The 14,512-nt window shown below is 41.1% G+C and overlaps 1 protein-coding gene across 2 annotated transcripts in view; it reads left to right on the top strand.

Annotated features, from left to right (window-relative positions):
- Positions 1 to 14,293, top strand: part of LOC308399722 (calcium-activated potassium channel subunit beta-4-like) — a 35,569-nt gene extending 21,276 nt beyond the window's left edge. For both annotated transcript variants that reach the window (XM_080887117.1, XM_080887118.1), the window contains exons 3-4: positions 9,580 to 9,707; positions 12,512 to 14,293. In XM_080887117.1, coding sequence (XP_080743243.1) covers positions 9,580 to 9,707; positions 12,512 to 12,836 — 453 coding nt within the window. In that variant the 3' untranslated portion in view covers positions 12,837 to 14,293. The remainder of the gene's footprint in view (positions 1 to 9,579; positions 9,708 to 12,511) is intronic.
- Positions 14,294 to 14,512: the final 219 nt, after the last annotated feature.

Below are 14,512 nucleotides of genomic sequence, written 5' to 3'. Positions count from 1 at the left end.
TCTTTAAAATCACACATGAAGTGATTTTCAGCCACTGCTCCTACAAATAGGATTTCTTTGGTTTCCAGGTCAAAAGCAGGTACTTTATTTAACCACTACAGATGACAAGATGACAGACTGAAGTTAAACAGATGAATTATAAAAATATGGAAAGGGGGGGGAGGGGGGGGGGGTTGTGGTTTATTCATTTTGCTCTGTGAGACTGTAGCTGGTCTGTTCAGTAATCCATGCTGAGAAGTATGAAGTCATCATCAAGTGGATCTATAAGCTGCTGCTGCGCTCTGATGGGCATGCAGAGAAATAATGCGCTCTCTAAATGTACTCGATGAATATTTAAAAGTGAGACGTCAACAAGACACTAATAAAAATTCAGCTGGATTTACGGCTGTCGTTGTATCAGCTGGCCGTCAGAGAGGCTGACCACCTTTCAAGTGAAGGATCTCCACATGTTCGTCTCCTCACTGAAAGCTTGAGTGGATGCTGCAGTGTTTGATCCAAGCATCTCTTCATCATTTACACACTGCCTGAGACTTGGCATAGAAAGTCAAATATATAAATTATTAAAGGCTCCATAGCGCTCCCTAAAGGTGTGTTTGTATTCCCATCAGTATAGATTTTAATAAAAACTGTGACTATGAGGAGCAGAACTGAAGGGGTTAAAGAGACTGCTGAGCCACTCATTCATCACCATACTGTTCATCCACATAGAGGCACACAGGTGGACAGACAGGTCGTCATGACCTCATGTTAATCTGTTTAGCCGAGTCAGACTGAGAGGCGACAGCAGGTCACAGAAGACCAAAAACCTCAGAGCTTCCGATTATCTGCTCCAATTCAGGACAGAAACGCCGCTGTGCTACCGTCCTGTCTGTTAATCCAACCGCTGCAGTTCCTCTAACGTCCAGCAGGGGCTCCGGCAGTGGCTTAGTCCCCACAGACTCCCATGTTAAAATGTTACATCAGAAACAAACATGTTTCCAGCCTTATACCAACACTGGTTTATCTCTATAGATAATTCCCCACTCCATGTTTTTAACTGTTTGCATCATTGGAGGCGTGGCCTCCCTGACAGGGAGCTGTCTACTAGCTGCCTAGTGGTTTTGCAGCTATTGTGATCACATGCTGGTGATCACATGTTGTTGTAGTCTCAAGGCTTTTGTGGTTGTTGGATTGATTTAAATTTCCTTGCAGTTCTTTGATTTTTTTTCCTCTCCAACAACAAATAATGACAGCCGCTCAGCAGTGAACAGAAAGCTCTGAACATGTGACCTCCTGAGAGCCCCCACGCGGCTGATCAATAAGAAATATAAAAATCAGTGAAGAGATCGATAACTCCCCGCAGCGTCAGCTAGAGCTGAGAATCCTGCTGAGAACCTTTGTCTTACAAGACACAACAACAAACACCTGAAAAAAACCCACCTGAGAGTAAAACATGAACCAGGCTTCCTAAAGTGAGAGCAAATTTACAGAAAAACCAAAGAGCAGTAATTCCACAGGTACAGCAGGTGACACTGTTGGTAAAGTTGGTGCTGTTAATCCATTACAGAAAAAAACTGAGCTTGTTTCATGTCTTAGTCATAGACTGAGATGGACATAGCAACTATGATATCATCCACTGGCCTCTTGGTGCTTTAGCATTTGCCATGAATGCGTGTCAAAGGCTAAGCTAGCCTGTATCACACGGACACAGATACCTGCTAATAGCTAACTGGAGCCTCCGGTGGACGCTGGAGGAACTGCGGGTCTTTGTGTTTCTTTAAATTTCTAGCAAGTTTCCAGGTTGATGTCCTATGTCAACATGAGGAAAATGACAGTTCCCTCATTCCCTCCTGGAAGCTTCAGTGCAGTTAGCTGATCTTTGCAGGACAAAGGTCACATGTTCATTACCGTCCAATCAAAAAACATTTCTCCTTGTCTGATCTAATCAAGACAGACGGTGTTTGTGCTGTCAGCCTGTCAGAACATGATTGATGTTCTTCAACTCACAGCTAATTGTGTGTTGTCATGTCCCAGTCGTTTCCTGGTTATTTGGGTCAAGTGTTTGTTCAAGCTGAGTTTGTACTGAAATTTAGACTGAATGAAAAAAAAACAACACATTTTGTACAAAACTGCGTCAAACTAGCTTTTTACCTGAGTATCTTTGTGACAGATCATTCACCGTCTCACTCTTTTAATGCTCCTAATGCAGCAGGACCTCTCAAGTTCTTCTAACATGTGGTTGAAGCTGTGGAAAAAGTATCGCTTAAAACCGCATTTTCACCGCTTTTTCAGTGTTCATAGGTTGATGGCTCCGTGTCAGAGCACTGGCTACGAATCTCAGACAGATCAGGCCTTAACTTAACGAAAAAGTTATCAATCGTTCTTTTCATCTTTTCTTATTACCCACAGCTACATCCACTTCTGTTGGGCCTAGGCTACTCACTAGGGCTGAGTATCGTCACTGATTTCTATAATCCATTAGATTCCGATTCACAAGGTCCCAATTCGATTTGATTCAATTTTGACTCAGACATTCAGAAAAATTATAATTCTGATCATTTATCAGTACTGACACTTGTGAGACTTCATCTGAGGTGTGAGCATCACAGCAGATGCCTTTGTGTCAGAGTAAATGAAGATAAAACACAGAAAAACATGTAGCAGATTTTCCTGGCCTGGCTTTTTATAGCAGATCAAAAACTGAAGAAAACCATGAATCAACATTTTAACATTACCTGATGCTGTTGAAGTGAAGGAGAGCAAAGTTACAGAGGGTTTTATTAGAAACACAGCTAACTCTTTTGCAATTTGCCATCATTTTAAAAAGTTTAAATTTCTTCACTATTAAACAGTAGAAATTAGGCTTTCTTGTCGGAGGTAATATTTGGGAGAACGAAAAAGAAAAACAGCGACCAACTGTGCAGTACATGACTTGTGCGTAATAAGCAAACAAATAATGCAGAAAACAGAGATTTGAGATGGGAAACTGTTCTAGAATTACACTGATAGAAAGAAAGAGCTGTGCAGGAAGTGGGAATTTAATTGTGGTGGAAGCAAAACAGCAAAAGAGGGAATTTATGACGATGTTTATCAAATGTGAAGTGTAGTTTGGTTGCTTTTGTTGCTGCTGGTTCAGTCAATTTTGGTTGGAGAGAGAAAAAGCCTGCAGCTTCAGAATCTGTGCAAAAAAGACGTAAACACAAAGTGCGGACCCGACGCATCAGAATCAGTGAGCTGTCGGCTTTAAGCCCTGACAGCTAACCAAGTATGTGCTGTCGGTTGAGAAAGCCGACATCTCGCTTATTCTGATGCGTCGTGCTCTGTGTTTACGTCTTTGTGCAGAATCTGTTTACCTGCTCTCATTTACTGTTTGGTTGTTGTTAAAATAGTTTTATGAGCTTTAACCTGAGATTCTGGCGTTTCTGGCAAAATATATTTATATTTAAAAGTCAATTCAGGATTTAATGAATCGATATCGCTACTCACCTCCCTCTATCCACCTGCGCTTTCAAACTTATATACACGTAGGCTGACAGGAATATCTGGACCAGGCCAATCAGAGAGGCCCCGCCCCTGACTATCTCTGATTGGTTTAGACCATGATATGGGCATAATGTGTGTCTGTTGTTGATCACACAGAGACTTTCAGAGTTGCAGAGATTTTTTTTTGTACTCGAACGGCTGGTCAAACCAGTGCGACCTAGGATTTTTTTTAGTCACACCACTGAGAAATTAAGTTGCATATGTGACCAATTTGGTCGCACTCTAGAGCCTTGCATAAGTTAGGCAAAGACCTGAAAAAGGTCATGCTAATGCCTGCAAGTCCACTAGAGGCTCCAGCAGTGAGTCAGTCCCCATAGACGCCCATGTTAAAATGTTTAAAGTGTTTACACAATGTCACATTCCTATTTATCAGGATGAACATGCATATTTCTCTTAGTGTTGTTAGCTTTAACAAGCTTGTTAGCTCTAACAACACTATTCCATATTCCAAGCCCTAGATTTTGTACATTTTTATTGATTTTAGTTTTTGATTTTAAAACTGTTTCACTGTTTCCAATGTCAGTGTGAATAATTAAGATGAATTTTGCTGTATATCGTCAAATAAATTAGATTTTTCCTGATTTAAAAGGAAACAAACACAGACTGATGTTTGATTCTAAAGAAGTGCCGTTAAATGCCTGAACGAGTCCACGCTTGGACTGTGAGGAAGGGGAGATAACAGCAATCAGAGGCTGGAGTGAAGCGAGCTTGTGCGTGGAGCAAACCTGCTGCGTGTTCAGAGCGCTGCTGCTCGCTGATCGCCGCGTGATGGTTCATCCTGTCAGCAGCAGGCCGCTGCTGCTTCAAACCCAAACTCCTCTCATTCAGGGCGCTTATCACACACTACAACACACACACACACGTAATTATAACCTCAGCCTGTTGGCATGGCAACCGCAATCATCTGGCAGGGAGCCTCACTTATGATGTCATCAGGCGAGCCGAGTGTGATTGGACGGGTGATGAATGGCTGCTGAGCTGAGAGGGCTGATGAGCGGGCGTTTACCTGAAACACAGAGACAGAGCGATGGTCTCACTGACTGCACGACAGGCAGAAACTAACCCCCGACGGTCTGACGTCTCTGCACTCTCAGTAACTGTCCAACATATCACAGGCAGACCACTTCACACCCAAGCAAATGAGAGCTGAGGAGCTCAGATTTTAAGTGTAAGTTTTTAGATAAAAGACAAAGGTCTCCAAAAAATACCACCTGTGGTTAGAAAGTGAGCAGTGGGCACTTTCAGACACGAAGTCCACTCATTCAGATAATCTAAGATCAAATCTAGTTAACTATTTCTCCTGTATTTGGACTGGATATCCATAATAGCCTTCTGCAGCAGCCCATTCATTTTGCAGCAGTTGATGTGGGTCCAGGCTGTCAGGGCAGCAGTGATGTTCAGGTCTCACTCTCCTCAGACGTCACCTGCAGCTCTTCTCTGGGGACATAAAAGCATTTCCAGGCCAGGATTAAAGTGTAATTCAGGTTAAGCAAAGGGTCCCAAGGTCCCTCAAATGTGTCCATCTGCGTAAAAGTTAGCATTTGCTAGATGTGGATTGGTTGACAAGTGAGGAAAAAATAGGGAACGAGGGAACCACAAAAAACAACAGCAGCACAAGCAGGAGTAGCCCCCAGACCGCTCACTCCACCTCCAACTCTGCAGGCAGACAGTGAATGCACCACCCAGGAGTCCAGGAGCCATCATAATCACATGCTGAACCACCTCAGCTGCTTCTTTGCCAAGTGGAGGAATGGTGGCTCAGCTCTGAGTGCCTAAGGCCGAGCCATCCTCCAGAGGAAGCTCATCTCTGCCACTTAAATCCACAGTCTCATTCTTTCAGTTACCCAGAGCCCATGGTTGTAGCTGAATGTTTAAACACCAACTACCTGGTTTCATGCTCACTCGTTTGAGACAAGCTTTCTGTTCATCCCACTGTGAGCAGCACCTCGTCCCTGTCCTGGAGTGGGTGTGTTCAGTTATCATCTTACAACCACGGCCTCAGACTTGGAGGTGCTAATTCCCAGCCACTCTGCTGCAAACCACCCAGTATGAGCTAACGGTCATCATAAAACAAAGCCAGCAGAGCCACATCAGCTGCGAAAAGCAGAGAGGTGATCCTGACACCACCTGAACCATCTCCCTTCTCCTCTTACCTGCACTTACAATTCTGTCTATGAAAATTATGCACAGTGAAAAACCGCAGCTCTCATCATCATCCTAACAACATATCGAGGCTTGTAGATCAATAAAATCATTGCTCGCATTCAGCAGAGAGAAAGTTGCTCCTGACATCAAACATGAGAAACTTTATATCTAAAAGAACTCTACTGCCATCAGGGCTTTTGCAGGAATGATGACATAATTTTCCAGGGAGCTGATTGGTTAGTAGGTGTTGGTTATGTACATGTTGAGTTGTTATGTCACATAAGTGAAACACCTGCTTCATAACACATGAGGTTACCTCACTAAGCCAGTAATCTTGCAAGACTCTCAAAGCAACTCAGAGAAATTAGAAAATAATCCTCCCCATCACTCCTAAAACTGATGCCATATCAAACTGTTTTGATTTGAAAGGTGTGAAAACAACCATAAAAATATTTCTGAATGAAAGTGGTTCGATGAGGGAAGACCCACATTCAGAGGCCAGCCTGAAAAAGCCTGAATAAGAGCAGTTCAGTGAGTCACACAAGCTCAGCGCTCACAGAAGAATAAACCTTAAAAGAAAACAACAGCATCCCTGCTGAGAAACATGGACGAGGCTCAGGTGTGTTATTGGGCTGCTTGGCTGTGTTGAACCTGCGCTGGACTCATAATCAGAAGATTATCAGTAAAACCTGGAGGGAAACAAACCACCTGGTGTCAGAGAGAGTCTGACTTGGTCGCAGCTCAGCAATCCTGCTACAGGATAATATGCATGTAAAAAGCATGGAGTGTGCTGAGAAGGGCCTTACTTCCTGATCTTAATTAAAGTGAACAGCTGTGGAAAAATCTGAAAGTCCTCAGAACACTGGCAGGATTTCTCAGTGGGAGGCCCACGGGAAATCAGAAAACTGCCCCAGAAATTAATTAATACCAAACGAGATGAAAATTCATCAAGTTCTCAGGATTTTAACTGTAGACAGACCTACCCCACTAAACATGCACTTGGAGTTATGGCCACAGTGAAGCGATGACCCCAGGGTCTGAAAAATAAATCCATTGTAGTGAAATCAAAACCTGCAGTTCCTCTAAAATCCAGCAGAGGCTCCCTCAGTAAGTCAGTCCCCACAGACTCCCACATTAAAAAAACTCTCGATAGATAATAAGGGACACCCCCATTAGCCCCTCCGGTGAATCAAAGCTGCAAAAAAAGAGCTTAATTTCTAGCACCGTTCAAAGGTCTACTGTATTTCTCGCACCATAAGGCACACCGGATTATAAGGCACGTTAAGCGAAACAAAACAGTCAGATAAGTCAAACTTTACTCAAGCCACTCTTCTTGCTTCCTCCACTTCTGTACCATTGATTCATTCTCTTGCAGCTGCTTTATTCCCATGTTTCAGTATATTAATGACTAACCTCCTATTGTGGATGGATTATCTCAGTTGTTCTCCTGACTGAAGTTTGGTCCGTTTACAGCATCCTGCTATGTGATTGCATTTGTCTCTAACCATCTGGAATGCTCCCATTAAATTTTATGGAGTGGAAAAAAGTTAGCATTCATCCTCCAGCTTCCCTGTGTTTGTTATGCTTACATAGCTGTGTAGCTAGCAATCACGTAGCACATCATTATATACCAGCTAGCCCAACTTCAGTAACCCTACAAAAATCACTGCTGTTTAGTTTTCTGTCCTCATTTATGTTGGAAGTGATAGCAGAGCTGTATGTTTTAATTTTTTCAGACTATTTTTTCTATGACATTTGTACGGAAGAAGATTAGGGTCACTGGAAGAAAAAAAAGTGTGAACGTCTTCTTCTTTTTTCTTCTTTTCCAGAATTCTGAGAAAAAAGTCAGAATTCTGACTTTAATTTCAGAATTCTGGAAAAGAAGAAAAAAAAAGACGTGCCCACTTTTTTTTTTCTTCCAGTGACCCTAATCCTCGTTCGTAGATTTGCATTAGTTTTGGTTTTTAGGTGATTTTTTTGCTCTACTAAAGAATAAATGTAACGTATTTCGGCAGTAACACATCTGGGGCCACAGCTGTGCACACTGGTACCTCATCTGGAGAAGAGTGGTTGATTATTCTTGAGCTTTGTTGGGAATAAATGTGCATTAATTAGCTCAAAGAGATTTTTTTCTGCTTTCATACGGTGACTACACATACTCAGGGAGGGACTGAAGCCAATCCAAGCAGCTGCTGTTGCCCCTCCAGAGGAATCATTTAGCTGGCTGTCATCTTTAATTTAGTTCCACCTACTGTCCACAAACTCAGGTGTGGCTCCATGCTGGCGAGAGATGCTCCGTTCTGCTTTTGACCTTTGAGCTTCTGATTCGGTTAAAAACATCCACCACAGTTCCACAGAGTCCACAGCTTCCATGACTGATGGAGACGACCCCCTGCCCCTTCTCTGCACCAATCAAGTCATCATCATGGCAACCAGTCGATTCACAGGAACCAGCCAGACACCAATCAACCTCCTGCTACATGAATCTGAGTGTGTGTGTGTGTGTGTCACAGAGGTTATTTTTGTTCGCTGAAAATAAAACTGAAGAAAAACAACGCGATGCTGACCCCCCTTTAAACTTTTCAGATTATTGTGACCTCATTAGAGCACCTCCTGCCGAGTAATCACTGTCATTTATTTATTCATTTAAGAGCTGCCACAAAATCAATGTGATGAAACACTGAAACAATCTGTCAAACCCTTTAAGTTTTGTCTGCACAGTTTATATGTTGTATATTTTGAATCTTGTTTTCACCTGTTTGCATCACAAACTGTATATTCAATTTAATTCAATTCAGTTTTTTTTTTTATATATAGAGCACCAAATCACAACAACAGTCACCTCAAGTCACTTTATACTGTAAGGTAGAGACCCTACAATAATACAGAGAAACCCAACAATCAGAAGACCCACCATGAGCAAGCTCCATGATAGTAAGAAGGAAAAACTCCCTTTTAAGAGGAAGAAACCTCCAGCAGAACCAGGCTCAGCTTTTTGAACCCCATTGTGGTTTTCACCATCTTTTTTCTAAAACCAGAAGTGTTATATTTGGATACGTTATTAGCCAGTCCTAGCTAGCAGTGTTGGCAAACTACAGGAAGTAGTTTGTTTAGATGCTGTTAGTACAGTTACCTCACAGCAGCCATAATATTGGTCACATCATGTCATTAAAATGCTCCAAAAGGCTTCAGCAGCACAAACATGGTCCAGAGATCCACTTCAGTTAGTTGAGGTGTAACCTAGCAGGCAGCTATCAGCTACAGCTGGCTGTGTCGTGTTGTGGAAATTTTAATTACCAAATCCTGCAGACACGATGAGTTGTAACAACACCTTTATTTCAGCTATCTTATGCATAAGGAGGGACGTCAGTCAGGGGGCACTGAAAGTCGTCTCTCACAATGAACAGTTCAGGTTCCTTTTATACACAGTCGCAGAACAAAAGGCTTTTACAGTTGCAGTTCACACCTTGGCTCTAAACAGAAAGACTCTCTATCACCTGTGTGAATCTCCCCCCCTCTGGGGTCAAGTCTTCCTGTGTGAGGTTCCGTCTCCTGGTTTTCGTCTCCTGGAAGACATTCACCAGTTTCTCACCGTCTGTTTTCCGGCATGAATGAGGTGTGAACCAGATGTACTAAACTAAGTAACATGAAAGCATTTCATCAAGACAATACATTAAAGGACAATACATTAAAGATAAATCCCACAACAGTCGCCATTCACCTGTCAGTCAAAGAAGCCACGCCCCTAATAATGCAAACTTTAAACAGGTGTGTTATTAAATACAGGCGTTAGGAAAAGAGAACAGTTTCTGTATCCGGCTGTAAACATGTCTAAGTGTGCTGATGATGTTTATATGATGTAAAACTTCATGTAAATTAAATTGAATATTTGTGCTGAATTTTTTGTCGCAGTGTTCGTTTGTGCCTCCGTGTGAGAGGGACAACCAGAAGAACAGAGACAGCGTTCTGTGGTGGGAGGATTACTTCACCAAAGAGGTCAACAGCCAGTCGTTCATCTGCTTCTTCAACCAGCAGCGGCGGTGAGGCTCACGCACACGTTTACAGCTCAGTCTATTTGGAGGTGCGATTCAGATAAATTGGAAATCAAAGAAAGTGTGATCCTGTCACATCATTGTTACCACAGAAGACGAATGACCGGACTTTCTGACAGACACACTTTCCACTTTCAAATTTGCTGTTCCTGACCTTTGACCCTCAAGAAGTGACCTCTGACTTCACTTTAATAGTCTTTCCACTTCAACTTATAATTAAAGTCATTTTTTTGTCAGTGCCCTAGAAGGATTCAAACTTCATGCTTATACTTAAAATTTTAATATAAATTCAAATTTTTATTTCTTTTATGCCATGTTTTACCTACTGTCTAATAATACCATCATATTATTCATTTAAAGGTTTATCTTACTATAGTTTTATTGTAATATTCATCTTTTCTTCTGGTTTCATTAGTGCTCTGTGTGCATTATACATGATTTCTATTTACATTTTGCTTTCAGGGTGAATTTATGTTGCAGGTTCAGATGAGAAGTGGTATCTTAGCTCTTTAACTTTGATGCATTTTTAAGAAATGTTCATTCATGCTTATTTGAATATTTAAATACATAAAAAATATACATATAAAACATGATGAAAAACAAAGTGATTATACTGCATTTTCAAACAAAATCCTGTCAAATGCCAAAAATCCTCAAACCGTTGGTCTTTCAATCGTTGGACCAAACATTGTTTAAATGAATAAAAAATAACCTTTAATTAAAATCCCAGAGCCACTTCATTCATTCAGATTTTAAATGCCTTATACATTATTGTTATTTTAATTAAAAAATGTGAAACATCAATTCAGGCTCCAGCCTGAATTCTCAAAATATATCTTGTAACCAGTGAATAATTTCAGTCTATAGAACATGGAACAAGTACAAAATTAAACCTAAAAAAATCAGTCGTGTACCGTCAGCAGTGACGTTGTCAGGAATTCGAGTAGATGATGCTTCAAACTAGATTATCACACTAATCAGAATGATTTTTTCTTCCAGAGTGAAAATAAGACTGCAGAGTCAAATAGAGACCAGCAGAAAAAAATGACTTTGCTGTTCATCTAAAATAAGATATTTTGACTTTCTGAATTTCCTTTATCACACTACCGATGACATAAAGGTGAAAATGTGGGTCAACAGTATGATGAAGGTGGATTATCAGAAGTGAGCAGGAGATACTGAGCAGAACAGCAGAAGGATGCTGAGGTTACAACCTGAAAATAAATACTGCAGTGAAACATAATAAGAGCAGGAGGAGAGATGTTTGAAGAAGCTCTTCTTTCCTCTCTTTTTATTCAGGCTCTGTCCAAAAAACTGATGAGACAAAGAAAAGCCAGAGATCTGCTTTAGCGTGTCAGCTTAATCCTCCGATAATTCACCGTCAGTGCTTACCTGTGACCTTGGTTAGTTTTATTTTTATCTCTGCACCAGAAAGATCCGAATGAGGAAATGCTGGTTCATAAATGAGGCCCCAGTGGGAGCTCATTGATGCTACACATCAGCTCTTCTTTGGTGTTTTAGAGAACAAACTGGAACACGCAAAGTTTCTTTTTTCATTAAGTTTAGAAAAGCATGTAGTCTCTAGATGTCTGGCTTATTTCAGAGGTGGCATGAAGGTTATATCCCAAAACTTTTTGGTGGTGTCAGTCAGAGTATGAGAGCTTAAATTAGACTGTGCACAGCTGGAGGAGATCTTTCTTCTGGTCACTTCCAACTCCCTAATTTTTATTTTGGGATTCCACTAGAGCATCGGTATGATTCACAGTTCACAAAATCCTTACTGATCTCATAATGGCCCAGAATTTAGATGCTCACTTCAGCATGAACTTTACTGAACACTTTTTAACCCTCATCCTCCATTTTCCCTCCGCTAATGTGTTTGTATTAGCCTAACCACAGCTCTATAGCTAGCCACCAGTTATCACACCACTATCTGTCAACTAGTAAGACTTCACCAGCCGCCCAAACATTGCTGATATTTAATTTTCTGTCTTCATTTACAAGTAACAGCAGTGCTGTACATTTTAACTTTTTTGGACCCTGAAATGATTAAAGATGCTCCACAGCTAACTGTGGAGATGAATGTGTGCTCAGTTAGACTGCAGATAGCTTAACTCTATTTTTGGGAAATTTGCTGTTAGTTTTTGTTGTTACATAGAAGCAGCTTTGCCTTTCTTTGTTAAATTGTTAGGTGTACAATTCATTTTAATCATGTGAAGATTGAGATTCAGAAATGAGACAATGCCACTTTTCAAAAGGAGAGATAGATTTTGTTTATCTTTAGTAAGATGTCTATTTGAGTATGCCGATGTTGGATTGCAGTTAACGATATCCAGCTAATGTAACATTAGCTATACTACCTAAATGAATAACAACATAAACACTTGTTGAGTTAAGCAAGCTAGTCATTAAATATACTCCGAGTGAGGCCCATGGACCTTAACTGCATTCTTTCTAATGACCAGCAGGGGGCAATTCCTCTTATAGAAAAAAATCATTGTCATTACTGTGGAAAAATTACTCTACTGCTCACCTGATTCGGCACTTTCAAACAAAGCTTTCCTGATGGGATGTGATTAAGGGGGTGCTTGCTTCTATCTTGCTTTCATTGTCTGTAACATGAAATATTAGTAGGAAGCCTTTAATTTTAGTGACAGGAGATGGTTTGGTATGAAAAAGGAGTAAAAGTAGAAGGACCTGCAGGAGGTCAGTGAATTAACAGTCAATCCCAAGAGTAGTGTTTTAACACCATGTTAAATTCGTGCTTTTACTTTTTCTTCTTTTTATTTCAGGCCTGATGACGTGTTGTGGCGCCGTTCCCATGACACCAGTGTCCTGTTACACTGTGTTCTTTGGCCAATGGTTTCCCTCCTTCTGGGCACACTCATTGTGCTCCTGACGGTATGTGCTCGCTCCCTGGCTGTTCGAGCCGAGGCCCTCCAGAAGAGGAAGTGCTCCTATGAGGTCTGCCAAGACCTGTCTGCCATGCCACCTGACCGCTGCGGCAGCAAGGCCAGAGACCCACTCACGACAAACTCTGACCCCGAGCTGTCATCGCCCTCAAGGACCCTGCCGCTGTTTGCGGTCCCAGTGCGGCGCAGAGATCGGGAACATTAGAGCGAGCAGAAAGATGTTTCTTCAGCATGAAATCACTAAGAATGCCAATGAGCCGGTGGGCGAAGTCGACTTAATGGCTAAAGACGCCACCAACAACCCATTGCTGTCCGGACTGGTTGGTATGATCAGAATGTTTGAATGAGGTGAAGATGAGGGGACATCCACTGTTGCCTATAGATTTCAGCAGGAAGACTATACAAAACTTCAGACTTTTTCCTGATTTTAGCTTAAAGTGGATCAGTGGAAATCTTCTGACTAGCAATGAAAGGCTGTTTAAATGAGGGTAGTTGGTGTTGGGTACTGATAGCTGATTCTACTTTGGGTCTGGTTTCTAGTCATCAAGAAACCCAGACTTATTAAGTTCTGGTGTTTTAAGGGTCTCTTATCAAGTATCTTTATCTGTTATACTTGTTCAGTCATTTCAGCTTACTTGTGAGCTCCAATATTTGGATTATATAATTTGTTATAGACCAGCTATATAAATAAGTTTGTTCCAACTATTAAATGGGAAAAATCTGTATTCATCAGAGATCTTTCAGTGATCATCCATCAGTTTCTGGCTTCGTCCAGCAGCAACTAATCACATATAGAACAATATATGTTCAAGATATTCTGGGAATGGGCTAAAAGTTATTTAAATTTAACCATCTCCAGTTCAGATTATTGAACTGGAAGTCCCATTATGACCTACTTTTGCCTCAGCGATGAGAGCTGGATCTCCTCCAATCTCAAAACGATAAACACTGATCTTAATTTCAATTTTAGAAAAGTGGACAAAGTTGGATTGAGGTGAGTCTGGCAAATACACTGTCGCAAGAAAATGATTGAGATCAGCCAAATTTGAATCAGGTAGGGTTTTTGATTCTTAGAAATTTTTGACACCTTGTGCTGATCTTTGACTTGTGTTTTTAAGTTGTTATACAAAGCATGAAAGCTGAGATTCTATCAGAGATTTAGATTTAATAGGATGCTATCAAAGCCCAACCCAAACCCTCGCGCTGTGATTGATGATGCAGTCAGGACAAGACAAGCATAAGGACTGACTCTTGGGAAGTAACTGCTCTTCTGTAGCTCTCTTATTAATGTAGTTTCCCTTCAAGTCCCAGTAGCCATGAATGTTTCTTAACAGAGGTGCAAAGTCCTGATGTTACCTTCAGGATTGTCTCTGCTGTTCTAGCTTGTGCAACTCAAGGCAGTCTTTTGCTGAGAATTTCTTTCATCAGTCTTCTAACAAATGAGACATATTACATATGTGAAGATAAATAGTTGTCTACTACAGCACTTTTATAGTACAATTTGAACCCTATAGGAGCTTAGCAATGATTTTGTTTTGATGAAAAAAGTTTTTACCAGCACACAGTCACAACTGTTGTTTTCTCTTTGATTTGTATCAATGGTCATAGAAAATATCTGGATTGTTTAGTCGTCTCTTGTGCTCTTGGTTGTTTACTGGGGGGGGGGGGGGGGGGGGGGGGGGGGGGGGGGGTTGTGCAAGATGTTTTTAACCTCGTAACATCTGCCAGATCACTAGTTTAGGTTTACATCAACTTTTCCTTGTAATTTTCACCTGTTTTGCATACACAAATGGACATAACTGAAGAACTGTAAGACTGTGAGACTGACATTTAACTCTCATTTAACAACTCTAGTTTTTGAAGCCCATATAACCCTAAAGT

The sequence above is a fragment of the Rhamphochromis sp. 'chilingali' genome (genome assembly GCF_963969265.1).
Source record: "Rhamphochromis sp. 'chilingali' genome assembly, chromosome: 7".
In the NCBI taxonomy this organism is placed as follows: Eukaryota; Metazoa; Chordata; class Actinopteri; order Cichliformes; family Cichlidae; genus Rhamphochromis; species Rhamphochromis sp. 'chilingali'.
This window is presented reverse-complemented; position numbering and strand designations above follow the sequence as displayed.